This window comes from Pipistrellus kuhlii, unplaced genomic scaffold, assembly GCF_014108245.1.
Source record: "Pipistrellus kuhlii isolate mPipKuh1 unplaced genomic scaffold, mPipKuh1.p scaffold_m20_p_35, whole genome shotgun sequence".
Lineage (NCBI taxonomy): Eukaryota > Metazoa > Chordata > Mammalia > Chiroptera > Vespertilionidae > Pipistrellus > Pipistrellus kuhlii.
In genome coordinates, this window is record NW_023425535.1 from 5,624,186 (window position 1) to 5,648,123 (window position 23,938).

General features: G+C 41.6%; 1 protein-coding gene and 1 non-coding gene across 21 annotated transcripts in view; one reads left to right on the forward strand and one right to left on the reverse strand.

Moving 5' to 3' along the window:
• Positions 1-23,938, reverse strand: part of CCSER2 (coiled-coil serine rich protein 2) — a 153,434-nt gene that overhangs the window by 57,854 nt on the left and 71,642 nt on the right. For 18 of the 20 annotated variants that reach the window (XR_004992058.2, XM_036461180.2, XM_036461179.2 and 15 more), the window contains 2 exons: positions 18,957-19,047; positions 8,390-8,552 (listed from right to left, as the gene is read on the reverse strand). Coding sequence is in view for 19 of the 20 variants with exons in the window: in XM_036461180.2 (XP_036317073.1) it covers positions 8,390-8,552; positions 18,957-19,047 (254 nt within the window). In the remaining variant the exon portion in view is untranslated. Of the gene's footprint in view, positions 1-8,389; positions 8,553-9,225; positions 9,372-18,956; positions 19,048-23,938 lie in introns of those variants that run through there. The other 2 variants (XM_036461177.2, XM_036461191.2) reach the window with 2 other exon arrangements.
• LOC118732194 lies at positions 18,674-18,808 on the forward strand. Its single transcript, XR_004992078.1, has one exon. It is a non-coding gene; the product is annotated as a U11 spliceosomal RNA (small nuclear RNA).

Genomic DNA, 23,938 nt, shown 5'->3' on the forward strand with positions numbered 1-23,938 from the left:
ACTTCTCCCATGGCGAGACTGAGGGCAATGGGACCTTGAGAACACAGGGAGGAGTTTACTTCAACCAAAATAATGTTTTCAATACCGTATCCTTCTGTGGGGGCCTCAAGATATTCTTATTCCCATGGCACCAAAGAAGTGTCATTCCATTAATAATAAGTGGGGACACGGAGACCACTCCACCTATAAAACTTTAATATCTGTTTCTCTTCTCTTTTCTTATACTACGTTTTCTTTCTCTCTTTTTTCCTTTCTTATTTTTTCATTTATTCTTTTCCTATTCTATATTTTATTTTATTCATTATTATTATTTTTAACAATTGTCTCATTTAACATTTTTTACTTTTCTTTCTAATTATTTTTCTTTTCTTTCATACTCCTTTTTGTTTCTCTTTTCTTTTCTAATTCTTTGGTCTCTTGTCTTTCTGTACTGTTTTTTCCTCATAATTATTCTTGTTTCTGTGGCTGTTGGCTTGTTGTTTTCAGCTTGGCTTGCTTGGTCTTGTTCTGCTCTGTCAGCACCTGTGTCACAGTTGTTACGAGGTGGTTGGGATTGAGACTCACAGTCATCCAGCCCAGGCGCTAAGCCGACCCATGAACAGGACGACAGCAATCGAGACACAATTACAACAGCTGGGTCTACACAACCCACACATTCCTAGAGCATCCCAGTCAGGTCAAGCAGACTACACGAACTCATACAACTCAATAACAGGAAGATAAACAATCCAATCAAAAAATGGGCAAAGGACCTAAATAGATACTTTTTGAAAGAGGACATTCAGAAGCCCAAGAACCTATGAAAACACATGTTCACTAATCATGCAAATCAAAACAACAATGAGGTACCACCTCACACCTGTCAGAATGGCTACCATCAACACATCAGCAAACGACAAGTGCTGGAGAGGATGTGGAGCAAAGAGAACCCTCATGCACTACTGGTGGGAGTACAGACTGGTGCAGCCACTGTGGAAAACAGTATGGCGTTTCCTCAAAAATTTAAAAATGGAACTTCCATTTGACCCAATAATCCCATTTCCAGGAATATATCCAAGAAATCATAAACACCAATCAAAATGGATATATGCACCCCTATGTTCATAGCAGCACAATTCACCATAGCTAAGATTTGGAAACAGCCTAAGTGCCCCTCAGGAGATGAGTGGATTAAAAAGCTGTGGTATATCTACACAGTGGAATACTACACTGCTGTAAAAAAGAAGGAACTCTTACCATTTGCAACAGCATGCATGAATGGACCTGGAGAGCATCATGCTAAGTGAAATAAGCCAGTCTGAGAAAGATAAATATCACATGATCTCACTCATATGTGGAATATAATAAACAATATAAACTGATGAACAAAAATAGAGCCAGAGGGAAAAAATAATATCTTAAGAACATATAGAAGTAATCCTGTTATTTGCAGATTTTTAATATTTCCTACAACCTTTGTAATATCATACTATGTTAGTATAGTTTTGGTAATATCATTATGCTTAAAATCCTTTTTTTCTTGAAATATTAATGGAGCCTTGGGAGTGGCACAGGTGTGGGCTATAATTCAATGGGGGAGGGGGAGAGGAGGGACCTATGTAACACTTTCAAGAATAAAGATTTTTTTAAAAATGCTATTGGGGGGGATATCCTTGATGAGGATTTAAAAAAAAAAAGATGACAGGTACATATATGTACTTTTATACAAATTTTAATAATCATGGCTTTCTAGTAGAGAATTATATGGTGAAAGCAACAGAACACTGCAAGCTGCTTTGGGGAATACACTGAAGGTCAGTAATGTGTTAGTAAAGGCAGAAATGTGCCTTTGTGGTCTATGTGGTCAGTCACAGGCCAGGCAGGTTAGTAGATAAGAAGAAACCAATGGATAAATGAGTTCAGTTATTATAGAAACATGAGAAAGAAATGCCCACAATCGTCAACATTATTTAACACTAGGAGCCTATTGCAGAAAGACTCCTGCAAGTGGCCATCGCTGCCACCCACCCAGCCCATATTTTCCTCTGGCAGCCACCTTGCTTTCTGCTTTTCCTCCCTCTTCCTTCTAAGCTGTTTTCAGTCTTCACTCCTCCCCCACTCAGTGTATGCAAATTAACCACCACATCTTTGTTGGGTTAATTTGAATACTTGCTCTGATTGGCTGTGGGCGTAGCAAAGGTACAGTCAATTAGCATTTTCTCTTTTATTAGTGTAAATTGTTTTATAAATACAGCCAATAAAATCAACAAGAAAATAAAGGATCAGAATAACTATAGAAAGAAATCTTTAAGATATCAGCCTTTTTTAAACCCGTTAAAATTGAATCCTCATCCAATAACAGCACCTGATAGTCATCCCACACATCTAATAATTACACTGCTGCCCAATTACTTATTGAAGTTTTAAAGGAATCTCACAAAATTAAGTGGTTGTATCCATATACTTCTCCACTTCTACCAAGCTTCTTAACCATCAAGATGTGTGTTTTGTGCTTAAGGTTTCTGATTCATAGATTAGACTGGTAAATGGAGGTGTGTTTGGAGTGAGGTAGTAGGAGAGAGAGATATTTCCTAATCTGAGTCACAATTTGTCTTCACACAACCTTTAGTGTTTCTTTATTCACTTTTATTAAAAATTGTATGATAAAAGTTAAATGTGTGTGTGTTTTATGTTCATACTATATTTTTTAAAGGCTTGATTCAACAGAATCTCAAACAAAATTCCAGCATGTTATTTTGTGGATATCAACAAAATGATTCTAAAATGTATATGAATAGGCAAAAGACCCAGAACAACCAACACAATTTTGAAGAATAAGGTCAGACTGGCTATATCTAACTTTGAGGCATACTATGTAAAGTAACACACTAATCAAGACAGTGGAGTACTAACTAAAGAATAGACATATCAGTACACCAGAACAGAGTCCAGAAATACACCCAAACCCATAGAACCTACTTGTCTTTGAGAAAAGAGCAAAGACAATTCAGATAGGGCAGTCTTTTCAACATACGGTACTGGAACAACTGGAAAATATCAAGGAAGAAAATCCAGGACATTGCCAAGAGTGGTAGGGCATGAGGAGAGGAAGGGATGAATAAATTATTTAGTATGATACAGTAATGGTAGATACATGTTTTTATACAATCATCAAAACCCAGAGAATGTACACACAGAGTGAGCCCTAACGTAAACTATGAATTTCCGTGAATAATGTGTATCAATACTGACTCATCAGTTGTAACTAATGTAAGATGTTAATAACAGAAGAAACTGCATAAAAGAAGGTGAGGGAATATATGAGAACTTTGTGTACTTTCTGCTCAATATTTTTGTAGATCTAAAACTGTTCTAAAAAATGAAGTCTATTAAACAAAGAAAAGATGACAGAAAAGAAGAGCAGAATAAATATCTCCAAAAATTCACTCCTTCATAAAAGCACTGAGATCACTGGCAAATTAGTCAAAACTAACTTTTTTTCAGAATTCTGGAAGTCAACCAAATGCTTACAACAATGGAGGAGGAGCACTTATTTTAAAAAATCTTAGTGAGACCAACAGTGACATTTTAATTTTTTCTACTGCCATTCTTATCTCCCTCGCTCTGTGGCAGCTTGAAAAATAAGAGTCTTACAAGCATTATAGCTGTGAAATTCAGCAATCAGTAGAGGGTGGGCAGGAGGTGGGCGCTCCAAAAAGCATAATTTCCAGAAAACTGCTTCTATTTGACCTTATCTGCCACTTCCTTAGAAAAGGCCCATTCTCTGCAGTTGTTTTATTTGACTTGATTCAGAACTCATTATGTGGAAACAGCTTTAATTCTATATATTTGTTGAAAACAATTGGTGGCAATTGTTTAAAATCCCAGCTGGATGAGACACTGATACCAATTGGGGCAAACAAGCTGACCAAAATACTTATAAGGAAAACCTGAAGAATGAGATGTCCACAGGTGGTTTTGAAATGCTGCAATATATTCTTGGACATAGAAAAGGCTATACACATGTATAGGGATGTTTGCATGCCAAGGAAATAACCTGAGAAGGCCTTAATATCTCACTTGCTCTGAGCAAGCAGGAAATGAAGGCTAAGCAGAACTATAAATTGCTTGTCAGATTGTTAAGACCATCCATGAACACACACACAGACAGAGCCCCTTGGCAAAGGCTGGAATACTTACTGGTTCAAAGCATTTAAGGAAATCACTGTCTAATCATTAGCTCAACAAACTCCAAAATGTGATAAAGTAAAGGAGAGACACATCATAGTTAAAAGTTGAAAGCCAAAGAATAAGCGATAATTCTTGAATGCAGCAAGAAGTAACCTATAATGTAGAAGGCATGCTCAATAAGATTAACAGCTGATTTTTCATGAGAAAGCACAGTAGTCAAAATACTAAAAGTAAGATTGTCAACCAAGAATTCAATATCCAGTAAAACTATCCTTCAAAACTAAAGAGAAATTAAAACATTCCTATGAAAACAAAAAACTGAAAGAGTATGTTACTCTCAGACCTTCCCTACAAGATATATTGAAGTTGAAGACTTCAAAACTTTCTTCTCCTTAGTGGATAGCACATCTGGGAAGAAGCTGAGCAAGGAAATAGAAGACCTGAACAACACTACAAACTAAAAATATACTAACAAATATCTATAGAACATCTGTAGAGATTAAATTAATAATAATAATAATTTAAAAAAAAACAACTTAGCACAAAAAACAAAACAAACAAACAAAAAAAAACACCCAGGACCAAACTTTACTGGTAAATTCATCACAAAAACATTCAATGAAAAATTAACAAAAACCCATCACAAATTCTTCCAGAAATAGAAATAAATGAAATACCAATTCAGTCTATGTGAGCATAATACCAAAACCAGAGAAAAACATCTCCAGAAAAGAAGGACAAATATTTATTAATAGAAGCCCAATGCATGAAATTCATGCACTGGCAGGGTCCCTAGTGGCTGCCAGCTGCTGGCTGGGTCCTCCCTCCCTTCCATCCCCCGGCCACCTGCCAGCGCCAGGACCTCCCTCTCTTCCCCTGGCTAACCCACCCCCTAGTCGAACTCCCGGAAAAACTATGGTCGAGGGGACAATTTGCAAACTATGCTTTTATTACTGGTATGTAGGATGTTTACAGAAAAATTCTCAACAAAATACTGACAAATTGAATCTAGCAACTTATAAAATAACTAGAGGCCAGGAACACAAAATTCATGTGGGGAGCGGAGGGGGCCGTTGTCTCTCAGCTGGGCCTGAACCCTATGGCAATCCAGGACCCCTTGGGGATGTCCAACTGCATCTTGCAATCCAGGACCATTGGCTACTAACCATTTGTCTACCTGCTTGCCTGCATGATCACCCCTAACCGCCTTGCCTCAGCCCCCACTGCAATGGCTTTAGTCGGAAGGACATCTGGGATGACGTCTGGAAGTGTTCAGCTGTCCGGTCTAATTAGCATATTATGCTTTTATTATTATAGATTACATACTATGACCAAGTGGGATTTATCTAAGAAATGCAAAGTTGGTATAACTCAATGTTATCACCAAATTAAGAGAATAGGGGGAAAAATAATTATCTCTATAGACACAAATTGCATTCAACAAAATCCAACAGCCAACCTCCTGTGGCCAGCCAACCTCCCTCAGTCCCTCTTCTCAGTTAGCTCCCCCATCGGGGCCAATGGGGGGAGGGGAGAGGTGGCTGGTCCCAACCACCAGCTGGTCAAACTCCTGCGGTCCCTTCCCCTGGTCAGCTACCCTCCCCCCCCATCGGCCCCAATTGGCCCCAGGCCAAGGGACCCCAACCATGCATGAATTCATGCACCAGGCCTCTAGTGTTTATATGTTAAAGGCACTGTGGAATCTACTATTAAAAAACTCATTTAATGTTGTTTAATTCATTCCTACACTCATTTGATCAGAGAATCTCTTTTATTTATACCTATTGACATCCAGGAATATAATTTTTGGAAAATGTTGCTTAACTTTCCTGACATAAACTAATCAGCCTGTCCTTTATCATTCCCAGGGACAGAGATTACTAACCTTGATAATTCGTTCTACTTTAGATGGTCTGACTAATAGCCTCTCACTTTAGTTGAATTGGCATCTTTATTTTAAATGCATAGATTGTTTTGTAATTTAGAGTTAGAAATCACATCTATTCATTTCTCCAAAGGACCTAGCAGTCAAGCTCTAAATGTAGTTCTCTGAAAATGCCACCATTTCTTAAATATTTTTATACATGCTATTTTTCCCATCTGAATCTCATCCTTCTCCTACAAAAACCACTCCTCTGCAAAGTCTACAGTCATACTTCACATTTCAATAGTAACTTTCTTTACACAGCACTACCTGAGACAAAAACCATTGCTGCGTGCTCTTGCAGTCTGTAGATGTCACCATATTAGGCACATGGCACCACTGTCCTACACGAATACTGCATTATAACTACCATTCGTATATAACTACACGAATACTGCATTATAACTACACGAATACTGCATTATAAATACCTGTCCCTCTCAGCCTCAGCAGCCTGCCAGCAATCTACTCCTCCTCTTTGCATGGGATGGAAGAGATACACAAATCTCCTACCTCACCAATAACTGCAATGATTCCAACTGAGCCCACACACTCCACAGCTTCTTATCATCCTCAGAACAATGCTCCAAGAAGCTGTGACCAATCTACAGCGTTCACCCCTCATGCAATACCTAAATTCATCCCAGCTTGAGCATTAAGCACAGAGTTCAATATACTGGCTTCTCAATGAGTATCTGTGAAATGAATGAATGAATATTATCTGAAGTATAAGCAATGATTCATATTTTTGTTAGACGGCCTTAAATTTACCTTCTTTTAAACCAAACATCAAAGATGAAAGAAGCAAAAACCTTCAGTATTAGCAATAATTAACCAATGAGCTTATATGCATATATTCATAACCCATGAACATAGACAATAGTGCAGTATGCCCTGTGGGGCATAAGATGATGTGTGTGTGGCGGGGGGGTGGCTCGCCCACTGAAGGAGGGAGAGGGGCATCTATAATACTTCCAACAATAAAGACAAATTTTTAAAAAAAGATTATTTTCACATCAGATTCTTGTCTGATAATGCCAATTCTCTGATGTCCATTCATTAACAAAATCCCAGATGTGAGAAATAAAATAGCCAAAATAATTCCTGGAAGGATGTGTACTGCATGAATTCTTTCAGCTTTTCTAAATTTCATCCTTGCATCAAACTATAATCTTTAGTTGGACATCATCATTTCATGACCCACTGTAGAACCACCTTTTCTCACTTGGACTAGAGTTCTCTGTGGACTTAAGGAATTTATCATTACTTCTACTTTGGGAAACTGTCTGAGATCTGTCCACTATATCACAAGGTATTTTCATACAAAGCAACCTTTCAGGTTTCTGTCTTATAAAGGCCAAACAATTCAGGAGAAATGTGTTCTTTGTCTACGAAGCCTGGAACTCTTGTAATAAATCCAGTTTTGTTCTTTGCATTTGCCTCAAGGAATTAGAGCCAATTTTTTTTTTCTTACTTCAAGAACTATATGGGCCATGTGTTTCCCTCCCACTATTTCTTTATCCCAATTTTATTATTCATATTGCAAACTGGCTAAAAAATGACCTCAAATCCCAAAGGAACAAGATGAGAGAGTGACAAAAAAAAAAATTTAATAACTACCACTAGGTGTTTAATATAAGCCAAATACTGCTCTTTTAACATGATCTTTGAACAGTGAGGAAAAGGTATTTTAGAGTCTACAAATGATAAACTGAAGTGGAGAGGTATTATATACATTACCTAAGCTCACAAAGCGAACATGTGCCAGGCCAGGCTTGAATGATTATAAAGACACATTATATAAAAGGTCTGATCAAATTAAAGACTATGCTATGCTTCAAAAAGAAAAAGAATTCTAGCATTGTAAAGTACCTTCCTTTACAGTACTTGAGAAATTTTTCAATTTCAATTTATATGTACAAAAGAAGACAAGCACTTGGCACTAATTTTACATTAGTATTTAAAAAAATAAACTTTAACAAAGTCAACATTTAATCATTCGCAAAAGAGAACTAGAAAAATCACAACAAAACAAATTCCAAATAGCAGACATAAAAAAATATTAATATTCACGATAAAGTTAATGAACAAAGATTTGGATCAAAAGGAAAAAATTAGATATATTATTCCAATTAGTACTATATATAACTTGAAATATTTTTTGCTGCACCAAAAAAACAAAACAAAACAAACAAACAAAAAAACAGGCCAAAAAAATATTTTGTGGGGAAGGAGTGGAGAATAAAGGGGACTTTATGACTCAAAATTAATAAGAGAATAGGAAACTAGACTCACCTGCTCAAGTCACTTTTTCCATGGTGATGATAGCGGTCAGGATGACTGAGGGGGTAATGTTCCTGTCCACTCCACCTCTGGGGTGACCTTTTCCAAAATCCTTCTTGCGACTGCCGAACATTTCTGTCTGATCGATCAAAGCGATTCATATTGTCACACTCCACTAGGCAGATTCAAAAGCAAAAACACTATAAACATGTACATACTCTACAAAAATTAACTACTTAGAGCTTGATCGTTAATTGCTGCTTAAAATATAAAAGTAGTATTCTAAAAAATGCCAATCATTTATGTTAGCTTATCACAAAATCAAGATTTCCAAGAAAAATAAAAAACTAGTTCTTTTGGTAACAACTTAAGTTTATATCATCCAAAACTAAAGTAAGTTATAAAACTTTCCTATCACAGTCACTAAAAGTAATAATTGATGTTTCAGAACAGCAAATTAATTTGAAATCAGCAATATACATCTTAAACACCAGTTTTATGTGGTTTTCATCATTATCACTAATTGGTTCTGACTTCAGAATAAAATGATAAAAAAAAGTATTTAAGGCTAGTAGAGAATTCATTATTAAAAATGAATGTCACAGTATTCCTCATTTCAAAAAGCACATCTTAGCTTTTCAGCACAAACCCTGTGATTGCAATGACGCTCCCAGTTGTAGAAGGACAGACGCTCCAATCTGCCCGCAGTAGAGCTGTTCAATAGTCTAAAATGCCTTTGAACACAAAGCCGGCCTTTGCAGCAACAAACAGTCCACTCCCTGAAATCCAAATGCCACAAAAACACGAAAAGAATCTCTTTGGAACAGCCAAGCTTCTCCTTCACTTACCGGAACACTTTTTCCTCACATATCTGAGCACTCGCTGCGAGCGTTACTTTGTACAACGGAGACATTGTGTCGCCTGCTGCCTACTCATAGTTGCACTCAGGCAGACAAGCAGGCCTCCTTCCTGCTCCATTCCCAGCCTCCCCGTGGGAAGCAAGCCCAGTTTACCCTGTGACTCCATCTTCCCTCAGCTCACATAGCTACTGAGTTAGGGCTGTTACTAAAAATACAGCTCAACACTAAATCAAGCCAGGAACAAGAAAGCATTCTCCAGTCCAAGAATTACTACATGAGAAAGTTCAAATCCGGCATGTTCAGGACTTCTTGTGATTAAAAAAAAAAAAAAAAAAAAAAAAAAAAACCTTAAAAAATAAATGTAATCCCCAACTAAACAACAACTCATTACAGTATTTTAATGATTGTTTTCCCTTAACCTAAAACTTGAATTAGAATTATTAAAAGTATCCCATTATACTACACCAGATAAAAAACACTTTCCCACTCCAAAGGAAAAATAGTGTAATTCAATTCTCATATACACTGAACTCACTGTACCATATGTCTTCTAAATGAATAACATTTTATTATTTTTAAATATATTTGTATTGATTTCAGAAAGAAAGGGAGAAACAGATAGAAACATCAATGATGAGAGAGAGTCATTGATTGGCTGCTTCCCGCACACCCTACACTGGGGATCCAGCCCACAACCCAGGCTTATACCTGATGGGAATCAAACCATGACCTCCTGGTTCTTAGGTCTCATAGGTCAAAGCTCAACAATGGAGCCAGGCTGGCCAGGCTAGGATTTTAAAAGACACTGAAATTTTGTTTAACTTCATTAGAGGTATAAGTTGGGGGAGGACTATGTTTTATAGTATTTAAAAAAAAATTTTTTATAATAAACTTTTGTTGTTGTTAATCCTCACCCAAGGATATTTTCCCATTAATTTTTTAAGGAGAGTGGAAGAAGGAAAGACAGAAACATCGGTGTGAGAGAAACACATTGATTGGTTGCCTCCTGCATGGGCCCTGACCAGGGCCCGGACCAGGTATGTGTCCTTGACCATAATCAAACCTGGGACCCTCTGATCCTCAGGCTGACATTCTATCCACTGAATCAAACTGGCTAGGACTGATAAAATTTTTAAAGGCAGCTTACATTTAAAATAATTTCATCAATTTACTTTGTTCATTAGATTTCACATATAAGTGAAATGATGTGGTACTTGTCTTTTCTGACTGGCTTATTTCACTTAGATAATACTCTCCAGGTCCCTCCATGCTGTCACAAAAGGTAAGATGCAGAGACATTGAAACATGCAACAGACTGACATATTTCAGTGGGAAGGGGGTTGGGAGCAGGAAGATTAGCCAATGAACTTTTATACATACTAGAGGTCCAGTGCACAAAATTCGTGGACAAGTGTGTGTTTCCCTCAGCCCAGCCTGCACACTCTTCAATATGGGACCCCTCGAGAGATGTCGAACTGCCCGTTTAGGCCCAATTATGGCAGGATCGGGCCTAAATGGGCAGTCGAACATCCTTTTTACAATCCAGGACTGCTGCCTCCCAACTGATTGCCTTCCTGCCTGCCTTCCTGATTGCCCATAACCACTTCTGCTTGCCAGCCTGATTGATGCCTAACTGCCCTCCCCTGAAGGCCTGGTCATGCCTAACTGCCCTCCCTTGCAGGCTTGGTCCTTCCAGCTTCCCTCCCCTGCTGGCCATCCTGTGGTGGTCATCTTGTGTCCACATGGGGGCAGCCATCTTGTGTGTTAGAGTGATGGTCCATTTGCCTATTACTCTTTTATTAGATAGGATAGCGGCCTGGTGCATGGGTGAGGGCCAGCTGATTAGGGTGTCCTGGATCAGGGTGGGGATTCCCTTGGAGAATGGAAAGGCTTTGGCGAGGGGCCTGTGGTGGTTTGCAGGCTGGCCACACTCTTCCCCCCTCTCCCTCCTAGTGATCCAAGCAGAAGCCCTGGTATCTGGGATTTATTTATCTTCTATCATTGAAACTTTGTTGCCTGGAGCAGAGCCAAGTCTTCTGCTTGCTCCGAGATGGCAGTCATTTTTGTTGGGATTTATTTATCTTCTATAATTGAAACTTTATAGCCTGGAGTGGAGGCTTGGGCTGGCCAATATGTACAGAAAGCTTGGCTTCCTCCATCTCTGGGGAAATCCAAACCTTCCTCCTGCTCTCTTGGTGGCAATAGCCATCATGGTTGGATTAATTTGCATACTTGCTCCTGAAAGGCTGGTGGGCATGGCTCGTGGGAGTAGTAGAAGTATGGCCAATTTGCATATTACTCTTTTATTAGATAGGATATGCATAGCCCATGGACAGACAATAGTGCTGGGAAGGCCTTGTCACTTTATTGTGATAAATTAAAATCTACTTTTAAGTTCAATTCTAGAAAACCAGGCTGTCAGACAAATAAAAGCATGGTACAACTCTAAATATCTGAGGGACAATCTATATCTACTGTTAAGTGTTCTGAATTCATATTTTTCTTAATTCAGGCAGGTAAAATTCACTCACTCCCCACACAAGAAATTGTTTTAATAAGAACCTAATTAGCACATCAACAATACAGTACACACAGAATAACAAATAGCAAACAAACCAGGCAACAGGTCAGGAGACAGGGTTCAATACCATGTGAAATTATATTGCAGAAATTGATGTGCTGCTTTTCAGTTTGCTAAAAGTGTTGATACTACACATAGCCTTCAAATTAAAGCACCTTTACTGAAATTTAAATTCAAACATGGGCACAACAGCAACTAAGTACTGGAAAGAAACATCTGTCATGACCACAAAAGACAACTGGTAGAAACGGAGAGAGAGGGGGCTGGCTTCTCAGAGGTGAGTCTGCGCCAAGACTGTGTAGAAAAGTCCTGCTGACACTTCTAGCTGAGGCTCCCATCAATCACATGTTTATTCACTGTACACTGTTATTAAGAAGATAATGTGAAATAACAATCAGTGGTGATTTCTTAGAAAAAGTTAAAAATTCTCAAACAGAATCCTATCTTAATAAGAGTGATATGCAAATTAACCCCACACTGCTACACCTACAACCCATGCGCACCAGCCAATCAGGAGCACATATGCAAATTAACCCAACCAAGAAGGCTGCAGCTACGGAGCAAGCAGAAGGCTTGGGTTTCCCCAGTAATGGAGGAAACCCAAGCTTTCTGCACACCCTGACCTGCCTTGGCCTTAGCTTAAGGCTACAAAGTTTAAATTATCCTATCTAATAAAAGAGTAATATGCAAATTAACCACCACTCCGCTATACCCACCAGCCACGCCCACCAGCCAATCGGGAACAAATATGCAAATAAACCCAACCCAGATGGCTACTGCCACAGAGAGCAGGAGGGAGGCTTGCGTTTCCCAGGCAATGGAGAAAGTCAGGCTTTCTACCTGCCCTTGCCAGCCAAGGCCTCCACTCAAGGATACAAGTTTCAATGATAAAAGGTAAACAAATCCAAACAGAAATGGCGGCAGCCACAGAGCTGGAAAGAGCAGGAGGCTTGGGTTGTCCCTGGCAATGGAGGAAGCCAAGCTTTCCACATACCCTGGCCAGCCCAGGCCTCTGCTTAAGCTACAAAGTTTCAATTATAGAAGATACATAAATCCCAACAGAAATGGCTTGGCTCCACTCAAGGCTACAAAGTTTCAATTGTAGAAGGTAAATAAATTCCAGATACCAGGGCCTCTGCTTGGGTTGCCAGGGGGCGTGGCCAGCCTGCAAACCACCACAGGCCCCTCGCCAAAGCCTTCCCATTCACCAGGGAAACCCCGACCCTGATCCTGGACATCCTTCAGGGTAAACCAGCTGGCCCCGACAAGTGCACCAGGCCTCTATCCTATCTAATAAAAGAGTAATATGCAGATTGACCATCACTCCTATGCACAAGATTACTGCCCCCTTTGTGGTCAAAGATACTGCCTGCATGTGAACACAAGATGGCCACCACAAGATGGCCAGGAGAGGAGGGCAGTTGGGAGGCACCAGGCTTGCAAGGGAGGGGCAGTTGGGGATGATCAAGCCTGCTGGGGAGGGCAGTTAGGGGCAAACAGCCTGGAAGGGGAGCAGTTAGACATGAATCAGGCTAGCATGGGAGTGGTTAAGAGGTGATCAGGCTGGCAAGCAGAAGCACTTAGGGACAATCAGGAAAGCAGGCAGGTGAGCAGTTGGGAGCCAGCAGTCGTGCATTTTGAGAGAGGTCCCAGATTGGAGAGGCTGCAGGCTGGGCTGAGTGACACCACTCCCCCTCTTGCACAAATTTCATGCACTGGGCCTCTAGTAGAAGATTAAAAAAAAAACAACAACAACAAATATGGCTGCAGCCACAGAGCAAGGAGGAGGCTTGGCTCTGCTCAAGGCTACAAAGTCTCAATTATAGAAGATAAATAAATCTCAGCTACCAGGGCTTCTGCTTGGGTCACTGGGGGGCATGGCCAGCCTGCAAACCACCACAGGCCCCTCGCCCAGGCCACCCCATACCCCAAGGGAACCCCCACCCTGATCCAGGACAATCTTCAGGGGAAACCAGTCGGTCCCCACTCCTGCACCAGGCCTCTATCCTATTAATAAAAGAGTAATATGCAAATTGACCATCACTCCAACACATAAGATGGCTGCCCCTATGTGGTCAAAGATCCTGCCCCCATGTGAACACAAGATGGCCACCACAAGATGGCCAGCAGGGGAGGGCTGTGGGAAGGCCCAGGCCTGCAAGGGAGGGCAGTTATGGGCGATCAAGCCTGCAGGTGAGGGCAGTTAGGGATGACCCAGCGGCAGAGGGATGTTGGGGGTGACCAGGCCTGCAGGAGAGGACAATTAGTTGTGACCAGGCCTGCAGGGGAAGGCAGTTAGTTGTGACCAGGCCTGCAGGGGAGGGCTGTTGGTGGAGACTCAGGCCTGCAGGGGGGAGCATTTAGGGATACCAGGCTGGCAGGGGAGGAAAGTTAGGGGTAACCAGGCGAGGGCAGTTGGGGGAATCAGGCCTGCAGGGGAGGGCAGTTGGGAGGGACTAGGCCTGTAAGAGAGGGTAGTTAGGGGTGACCAGGCTGACAGGGGAGGGAAGTTAGAGGCAATCAGGCCTATGGGGGGGGGGGGGGGGGGGGGGGGGTGTTGCAGCAGTTAGGAGTGACCAGACCGGCACAGGAAGGCAGTTGGGGGCGGGGGCAGGGGGGAACGACCCAGGCCTGCAGGGGAGGGCAGTTGGGGACAACTAGGCCTGCAGGAGAGGGCAGTTGCAGGGGACCAGGCCTGCAGGGAAGGGCAGTTGTGGGTGACCAGGCCTGCAGGGAAGGGCAATTTGGGGGGGGGGGGGGGGGAGGCCTTTAGGGAAAGGCAGTTGGCGGCGGGGGGGAGGGGAGCAGGGGAGGGCAGTTAGTGGGGACCAGACCTGCAGTGGAGGGCAGTTAGGGGCAACCAGACTGGCAAGGGAGGGCAGTTGGTGACCAGGCCAGCTGGGGAGGGCAGTTAGTGGTAACCAAGTCTGCAGGGGAGGACAGTTAGGGGTGACCTGGCCAGCAGGGGAGGGCAGTTAGTGGTGACAAGGCCTGCAGGGAAGGGCAGTTGTGGGTGACCAGACCTGCAGGAAAGGGCAATTTGGGGGGGGGGGGGGGGGGGAGACCAGGCCTTCAGGGAAGGGCAGTTGGGGTGGGGGAGCCCAGGCTTGCAGCGGAGGGCAGTTAGTGGGGACCAGGCCTGCAATGGAGGGCAGTTAGGGGCAACCGGGCTGGCAAGAGAGGGCAGTTGGTGACCAGGCCAGCTGGGGAGGGCAGTTAGTGGTAACCAAGTCTGCAGGGGAGGACAGTTAGGGGTGACCTGGCCAGCAGGGGAGGGCAGTTAAGATCAATCCAGCTCAGCAGGCGAGCAGTTAGGTGTCAATTAGGCTGGCAGGGAGTGGTTAGGGGCAATCAGGCAGGCAGGCAAGCAAGAGGTTGGAAGCCAGCAGTCCTGGATTGTGAGAGGGAAGTCGGACATCCCTCGAGGGGTCCCAGATTGGAGAGGGTGTAGGTTGGGCTAAGGAACACACACACACCTGTGCACAAATTTCGTGCACCAGACCTCTAGTTTGATAATATTAAGGAGTAGATAATAGAAGTGGAAGGATTTTAAGGCCAAAATGCTTTAAATAGCCTCACTCCCAGACTTCCAAGACCCAAAAAGAGCATTAGAAAAAAGTAGAATAAGACTCAATAAAATGATGTCCTTCACATATAACAATTAGATGCTTCCATACTCAGTTAAATAGTGGAAGAAGAAATCTCTGAATACATTTATAAATGCAATAAATAGAAGGGCATTTAAAAAATAAGTGTCCTATATTTCATTAAAAAATAAAATAGAAAAAGTAAAGTGGATGATGAATCAAAGTGTTCTGAGGAAGAAATCAAGCTCCCTATTTCTGGTTTTACCCTTAAACTCAAAGATAAATTTCTCTCAATATTAAAGGAAAACATTGAAAATATTTTGTTAATTCAGATACTACAATATTAACCTACTACTTCTACATAACTTCCCTCTGTGTCACCAAACCACTCAGATGTGAATATCTCCAATAACTCTCAAACAGTTCTCAAATCTTTGACCAAAGGACATTCTTTCCTCCTCTGTGCTGGCTTAATAGGTAATGATTTGCTATACGAATGCAATTACCAGATTAATATTCCCAGAACTTCTTCCTTAAAATCACAGAAGAGTCCCCTATCACAATGAAGTCACAGTAAACTTGAATTCAAATTGAAGATTTCAACAAGGTGCCAGTCGTCTTGTTAGCAAAAACTCTACCTACACTGGCAGGCTAAGTGGGCGGAATCCATGCAGGTTCACAGTGACCCATCCAAAAACTTGACCCAAATTTCCCTAATAGCTTCAGAAACCAGAATCTAAAGGTACTAAAAACAATAGTCAGAAGTATATCAGAAGACTCCTTAAACATTGTATCAGCCCTTGCCAGTGTGGCTCAGTGGATAGTGTCAGCCTGTGAACTGTAATGTCCCCGATTCGATTCACGTCAAGGGCACATGCCCGAGTTATGAGCTCAATCCCTAGTGGGGGGCATGCAGGAGGCAGCCTATCCATGATTCTCTCTCATCATGGATGTTTCTATCTCTCTCTCTCCCTCTTCCTTCCTCTCTGGAATCAATATAAATATATATATATTTTAAAAACACACTGTACCAGTCTTCATAACATTCCTATTCTCCTAATCAAAACACTCAGTGGGTAGGTACAGTGTCATTCAGCACCTCAGAGCTATAAAGACAGTCACTACTTGCTTCCTTGTAGCACCAAATCTAAATGCTACTTTATCTTTGGGTCCTCTGAAGGCAATATATTTTAGATCCATGTTCTGCTTTCTTTAGTATCCATTAACTCAAAATAGCTAATACTTGTTTGCCTTCTAGGAAAATCTGTAATATACATGAGCTATTCCTTAGGAATTCCCTTGAACTTTTCCCAAGTCCCTAAATAAGACCTCAAAACAATAAAGTTCCCTGTGATCACATTTTTATATTCTATGTGGATAACTTTTTGTTGTTACCAAAAAATAAGGCAGGCTCTAAGATTGACTCCATCTTTACTTCCTGTTTTAAGAAAGGGCATACGGTTCCCAAAAAGAAGTGGCTATACTTCTGCCAAAGGAAAATGCATTGCTTAGGAGGTGACTTATTCCGAGGAGGTAGATCCCTGGTCTCTCAATACCAGCCCTTGAAACTTCACATACATAACCTGGGCAGGAAGTCTCATTCTTCCCATATCATTTTCAATACTGTAGGTTTTTCCTCTGTTCTACAATATTTTTCTACTTGATCTTCCAGGTACTAACTCAGATTTCAACAACAGCTATTTTTTTTTGTCATCTACTGAACTGTTCTGTGGGAAGCCTTCTTTTATAGCTCCAGAAAGCTTTGTCTGCAATTGATTCTCACTAAGTGCTCTCATTATTATCTCCTAGGCCAGTGGTCAGCAAACCGTGGCTCCGAGCCACATGCATACAATGCGATTGAAATTTCGTGGCCCATGCCAGAAGTCAGTTTTCGGCCTAGGACAGTCTATTTTGAAAAAGTGGCATTAGAATACTCAAGGGGCCAAAGAGCCGCATGTGGCTCGCAAGTCACGGTTTGCCGACCACTGTCCTTGGCCACTCTAATTCTGGGAGTTTTATTGTTTTTCTGTTTTTCTTTCTGGGTGTTAGCTGTGGTTTTTCTTTCTCAGATGACTGGAACTCAGCTTTTGTTGCTCGAGTATCCCAAATGACAGCAAAACCACAAGAAGGCGCAGCAGGTAGAGCAGATACCGATCTCAGCGCATCCCTTCCTCCTGGAGTAGAACTATGCATTTAATGTCCTCGGTGGCAGGGCTTTTCACAGCCAACAGTGTGGCCCTCCCCGCCCTACTGGGGCAGAACTGACAGTGCTGGTTCTTAGAGACAAAGGGATGCAGGTCTCTGCTCACCCTACTGTCCTGTCATCTGCCATGAGAGAAACCTGTTCCAAGCAGACTGGTCTCAAAATGAAAGCAAGGAGACATGAATTCAGACCCATAGCCTAACCTGTCCAAGCTAACCCACAGATCCATGAATGAGAAAAGTAAACGTCTATTTTGAACCACTGAGATTTTGAGATTAACTGTCACAGAGCATCCTGGCAGCACACACACAAAAAAAGCCTGATTAATATGACAAATATGAGCAGCAACGGCTCCTAATACCTCAGCGATGCACTGAAAACAAACATCTACCCTCCCTCAAACATCCTAGCACTCTTTCAGCCTCTCCACCCTAATTCATCCCTGGTCCTGGGAGGCCTGAGGAAACCGGCAAATGTTGACTGAAATATCTCTGGAGCTGGTTTCTCTTTCCAAGAGGATCCCCATTTCAACCTGTGTCCCAGGGGCTTTCCTAGCTGATCTCTGGTCCTTGACCAGTCCTCAAGATAGCAATCCTGCAAATGCTAAGTCAATGGGGGCAAGAGCAGCCAGGCTCCTTTGGCATGGATTATCTAAAGCCCGACTCCAGCACTTACTGGGGTCTACACAGGAAGACAGACTTGACTTGGTAATTAAAATGATAGAATAATTAATTCAGGTTACAATTTTCCCAGAACTAATCTTTTAAAAATATTTATCAACCATGATATTTTACTGATATTTCTCAAGTCAAATGTTATCTGTTTCTCTAAATGTACTTCTTCATGGAATCAAAATGAGATAAAATGAGAAAAAATTTGGTATATAAGGGAAAAAAGGCCAAATCCTAGCTACCACTTACTTTATGGAATAGGTATACAGTATTATTGCATCATACAGAATTATACCAAGATCTACCTACAAAATCAGGTTTTAAACATTTAAATAAATTTGCAATGAACTTATATAACATCACTTTGAATTCTCAGTCTAAAAAGTCTTCCTTAAAAAAGGGACTTCTATCGTGTGTGGCACACGCAGAGCAGCCTGATTGCTCTACGTGCAGAATCAACATCAAGAGGTTTCAGAAGCATAATGTTTTGGTACTTGGGAAGCTGGTGATCATTGGTCCTGGAAAACACACACACACACACACACACACACACACACACACAATCTTCCTCTACTGAGATTAGGAACTCTGTAAATAACAAATATCAAATTGGCTTATCATCAAATAATTCAACTATTGATATATGTCTCTGAAGATTCAACACTGTCCCCACTTACCATTTTCAAGAGATGCATCCTCAGGCAGATCCACATCAAGCATAAGGTCATCCTCCTCCAGGTCACATGATTCAAGATTATTCAGAATATCCTGTGAACAAAAGCAGTAGAAATGCTACCACCTAGTTCCAGGATGTATATAATCATTAGCTCTGAAAACATGAATACATGATAATATGAATTTACTCTATGTTTGTGTGTTAAGAATAGATTTTAGAAATAAAATTTCTTAAATAAAAAAATAGACTCAACTGATTTACCTGATTAAGCTATTTGTATTCTTTTCCTAGTCTTCCTCCCTATCAGTAGATTTTTATTTTTATTTTGAAAAACACACTGAAAGATATTGTTCTAAGCACTTTACAAATATTCATTTATTTATAACATAACCTTATGATATTGTGACTAGTACAATTCCCATATTATATATGATGAATTTAATGCACAGAAAGCCTAAATAATTGGTCAAAACAGGATATGAACACAAGAAATCTATCTAATACAATATACAGATTATGTACTATAGATTATACACCTTAAACCTATATACTTTTATTAACCAACTAGAGGCTGGGTGCATGAAAATTCATGCACTGGATGGGGGAATTCCTTCGCCCAGCCTGCCCCCTCTCACAGTCCAGGAGCCCTCGGGGGCAGCACAAGCCTTGGCCGGCCCTGGTTACCTAAGTTTGGGCTGGCCCTGGGTGACTGGACAGACGCCATCTGAGCCTTGCCTGCACCTGGGGCTGGCCCTGGGCAACTGAGGGAACTGGGGGACTCTGGAGGCAGGTACGTGAAGCAGCCAGACCCGCCTGGGGGTGGGCCCGACTATGCTGCACACCTGCTGCCCAGCAGGGCTGAGGGGACTGGGCGCCACCATCTTGTGGCTGTGGGCACCACTATCTTTGAGTGCATTCAATTAGCATATCCCCTCCTTATTGGCCATGGGTGCTGCCATCTTTGTGAGGTTGTGACAGTCAATTAGCATACTCCCTCTTTATTAGATAGGCTGTCTCCCCAATAAGTTCATCTTAAAAAAAAAAAAAGAAAGAAAGAAGAATCTCCCAAATCTTATTCATATTTGGTGCGGGAGGTTTTGTTTTATTATCTCTAGGTATTGGGCAATTTATGTAAAAATAACAAAATAACCCTTTAACTCTGTGCTTATTCCATTCCTTTCTATTGCCAAAGCTACCTACTACTACCTTTAGCACCACTACTACCTCCTTGCTTTGCCTTAATACATTATTTTTCTATAACAGGATTGTAGTCAAATGGCTATTAGCAGCCCCTCCTGTGTTCTACTTACAGTAGAAATGACTACTTGCTGTTTCATTTTGAGGTTTCCATGCTGAAATTATGACTTCTCAAAAAATGCTTTAAAAATGACATTACAGGCCTTGGCCAGGTAGCTCAGTTTGTTAGAGCATTATCCTGATACGCCAAGGTGACAATTCAATCTCTGGTCAGGGCACATAGAAGAATCAATCAAGTCTGGTAGGTATAGCTTAGTGGTTGAGCATGGTTTGACTCCCAGTCAAATCACATGTCTGGGTTGTAGGCTGGATCCCCAGTGGGGGACGGGATGGGTGGGGGGTATGGGTGTGTGTGTTCAGGAAGCAGTTAATCAATAATTCGCTCTCATCACTGATGTTTCTATCGCTTCCTCCCTCTCTCTGAGACCAAAAAAATATTTTTTTTAAAGAGTCAACCAAAGAATGCATAAAGTGGAACAAATCGAAGTTTCTCCATTTCTTGCCCTCTCTAAAATCAATCAATAAAAATGTTTTAAAGATCTACTGCAATAAAAATAAGAATTCCACAAAAAGGAAATAATTTTCCTCATTAAGAAAATGTTCCCCGTGAACTCCAAGACTAAGGGCTGCTGGTGGCTAACTGGGCTGAGAGGAGGGAAGGGGAGGAGAGGGGAAGGGAAGGGGAGGGGAGAAAGGGAAGGGAGGAGAGAGAAGAGAGGGAAGGGAGAGAGAGGAAGAGAAAGAGAAAGAAAGAGAGGAAGGGAGGGAAGGAAGGAGGAGAAGTTGGGATGAAAGGGGAAGGACGGAGGGGAGAGGGGTGGGGAGGGGAAGGAGGGAGAGGAGGGGAGGGGAGGGAGGGAGAGCCTAGCAGCCATTTCTGTACAAGGGCCTCTCAGGCAAACTGCCCTTTAGGAAGAAACCGCTGCTGAACTGCCTGCCTCTGCACTGACCTGGCTGGCTGCTCCGTTTCTGCATCTGAGCCCTCATAAAGGGTTCCTAGAATCCTATTTCAATCAATAGGACTAAGCTTTCCCATCCAATGGGAGCTGTGCAGCTCTGACCAATCAGAGTGGACCTATTCTGACCAATGAGGGGGCCAGGGGCGTGAGCTTCCGTCTACTGAAACCATCTTCCCCTTGGCAGAGAAAGGGCACTTTTCCCCACAGCGGCACTGCTTTTCCCAGCTGGCGGGAAACAATGAGGTCCCGAGCTGCGCAGCTGAAGAGGGGCCAGGCCCTACTGCCCCGCAGCCCCCGCTGGGCCCCATCCTGCTGTGCCCACAGCCCACAGCCCGGCTGCACTACAGTCCAAGAGTTGGCGCTGAACAGTCTTCTTCACTACCCCACGTTGGGGATTCCTGTCGGTGTTTGAATTGGCGCCAAGGACCATGGGCTGGGACACCCTGAAACCTATGAATGTCAGGTGACATAGCAAAAGAATTAAGGCTACAGATGAGATTATGGTTGCCAGTCAGCTGACCTAAAAATAGGAATATCACCCTGGATGGACAAGATGGGTCCAATGTCATCACTCTTCATAGAAGAGCGAGCCAAAGAGAGAGAGAGAGAAGCAGAGGGAGAATTGTCACGGAGATGCAGTGGTGCTCGCTTTAAAGATGAAAGGGGCAGGGGAATGACTCATGGGCAGATGATACAATCTGGTAACAGTAAGGGCCTTCCACAGAAAACAGACCCTGGCCTTAGCCCACTGAGACCTGCATCTGACTTCCAACCTATAAAACTCTAAGATAAAACAACTTACATTGTTTTAAACCATTTTAAATTTTACTTTAGTCTTTATAGATTTCAGATGAATAACTTTATATTGATTATAATAGTGGTTAGCAGATTTCAATTCACGCGTGTTTATCAAGAGTTCAGCTAAGCCACGCCTTAGCATTGTTGCCTCGGCATCCATTTTGTTAGGCCAGGCAACCTGCCAGGACCTGACACTGACATTAAAACCCTAGAAACAGCCTGTGGTGACAAGTAAATGTAAGTTCCCTGCCTCCCAGCACCTTCTCCTTGTGAGATCCTTAGATAAAACCACCTAAGCAACGGACCAAGACCCTGCTCCTGGTTCACACTGACCGGTCCTACCTTGGCCCTGAACCTCAAAGCACTCTCAGAAAGGTATGTGCCCAGGCCTGGTCACTCTCTGCCTGTTCCTGTGTGGTATATTTCTTCCAGGATCTGTAAATAGTAAACCTCTGTCTTAATTTCTCTTGTGGTCTTTTGGCTCACATCCCGCACACTAGGGCTCTACTCAACAAATATTGATTAAAATGATGTTCACTAAATCGAAATGCCAAGTACATTAGTGATTTAGTGTAGTCCTCTTGCTGGATGATGGGAAAATGTATTTAATGGCCCTAATTGCTTTGCTAGCATGATTTCCTTCTTTTAGATTCAAGTTTCTAAATTTATAACCAGTCAAGTTATAGTGCATTTGGCTGAACATCAGACTTATTACAAATTATATCAAATGGAGTTTCAAAACTATTTTTAAAAGCATTTTTTGGTTTCATTATACTGTATACATTCACATCTTAAGTGTAATGTACATTGGAGGGAGGTAGTAGTAATAAAAACATTACAGGATGATATTTAAGAATATGTTATAGTAACCTCATAGATTTCTTAATGAGAGCATTTACAATTTGCTAGTAAGTTTTGGATAAGATTGGAAGGTGACTTGAAATGTTCTAGGTAAATACAATATCAGGAGTAACAACCACCAGATTGTTATACTGAGTAGCATTTTCATATGCAGAAGTTTCTAAACAATTGAATAGGAGCTGATATAAACATAGAATAGGGTGATAAACTTTATTTTCTTTAAATTACAAAAGTAAATATGCACTAGGATAGTCACTGCAGTTTATAACTGTACAATATTGGAAATAAGCTTAGCATCCATTGTTAGAAGAGTAATTGAATAAATGCTGTATCCCTACAGAATGAAGTAGTGTACAGTGGTAAAAACAAACAAACAAACAAACAAACAAAAAAACAAGGAACTGCTCTATAAGGAATATGAAGTAAATCAATAATTTAAATGAACCATGCCATGGAGGGGAGAACCTCAAAATGAAATATAAGCAGTAACAAATGAACCTAACAGGATTACAAATGAGTAACACAACAACCGAGATGAGAACTAAAAGAACTACCCTAAGTAAACATAATTTGTCTTTTCAGCGTGAGATGCAAGATTTTTCTTCCTTTCCAATTTCTTAATTCCCTTGCTTTGTCTTCAACTCTCTTCATCTCCCATGCCATACCCTTAGGAGCACTAACAGTCCTCTAGCACATCATGATTTCTGTGATGTCTCCATGCCACTGTTCCTTATGCTTAAAATGCTCACCTTCTCTTTTCCTTGGCCAGTTGGTCAACGTTTTATTCATTCTCTGGAATTCAACTCAGATGTCACTTCCTCTCTGAAACCTTCTGAACACACACAATTAAACCTCCATTCTGCATTATTTCACTAATCACACTAATCACAGGATGCATATCACCTATAAAACTATAATATGATAATAATATATACAGAGTGGCCAGATAATTATGATCTGTGAAGATCATAATAATCTGGCCACTCAGTGTATATCCTATATAATAAAAGGCTAATATGCAAATTTCCCCCTTGATCAGGAGTTCAACCAGCAGGGAAACTGGCCAACTGCCCATGTCCCCTTCCCCTTGGCCAGGCTAGCCAGCCCC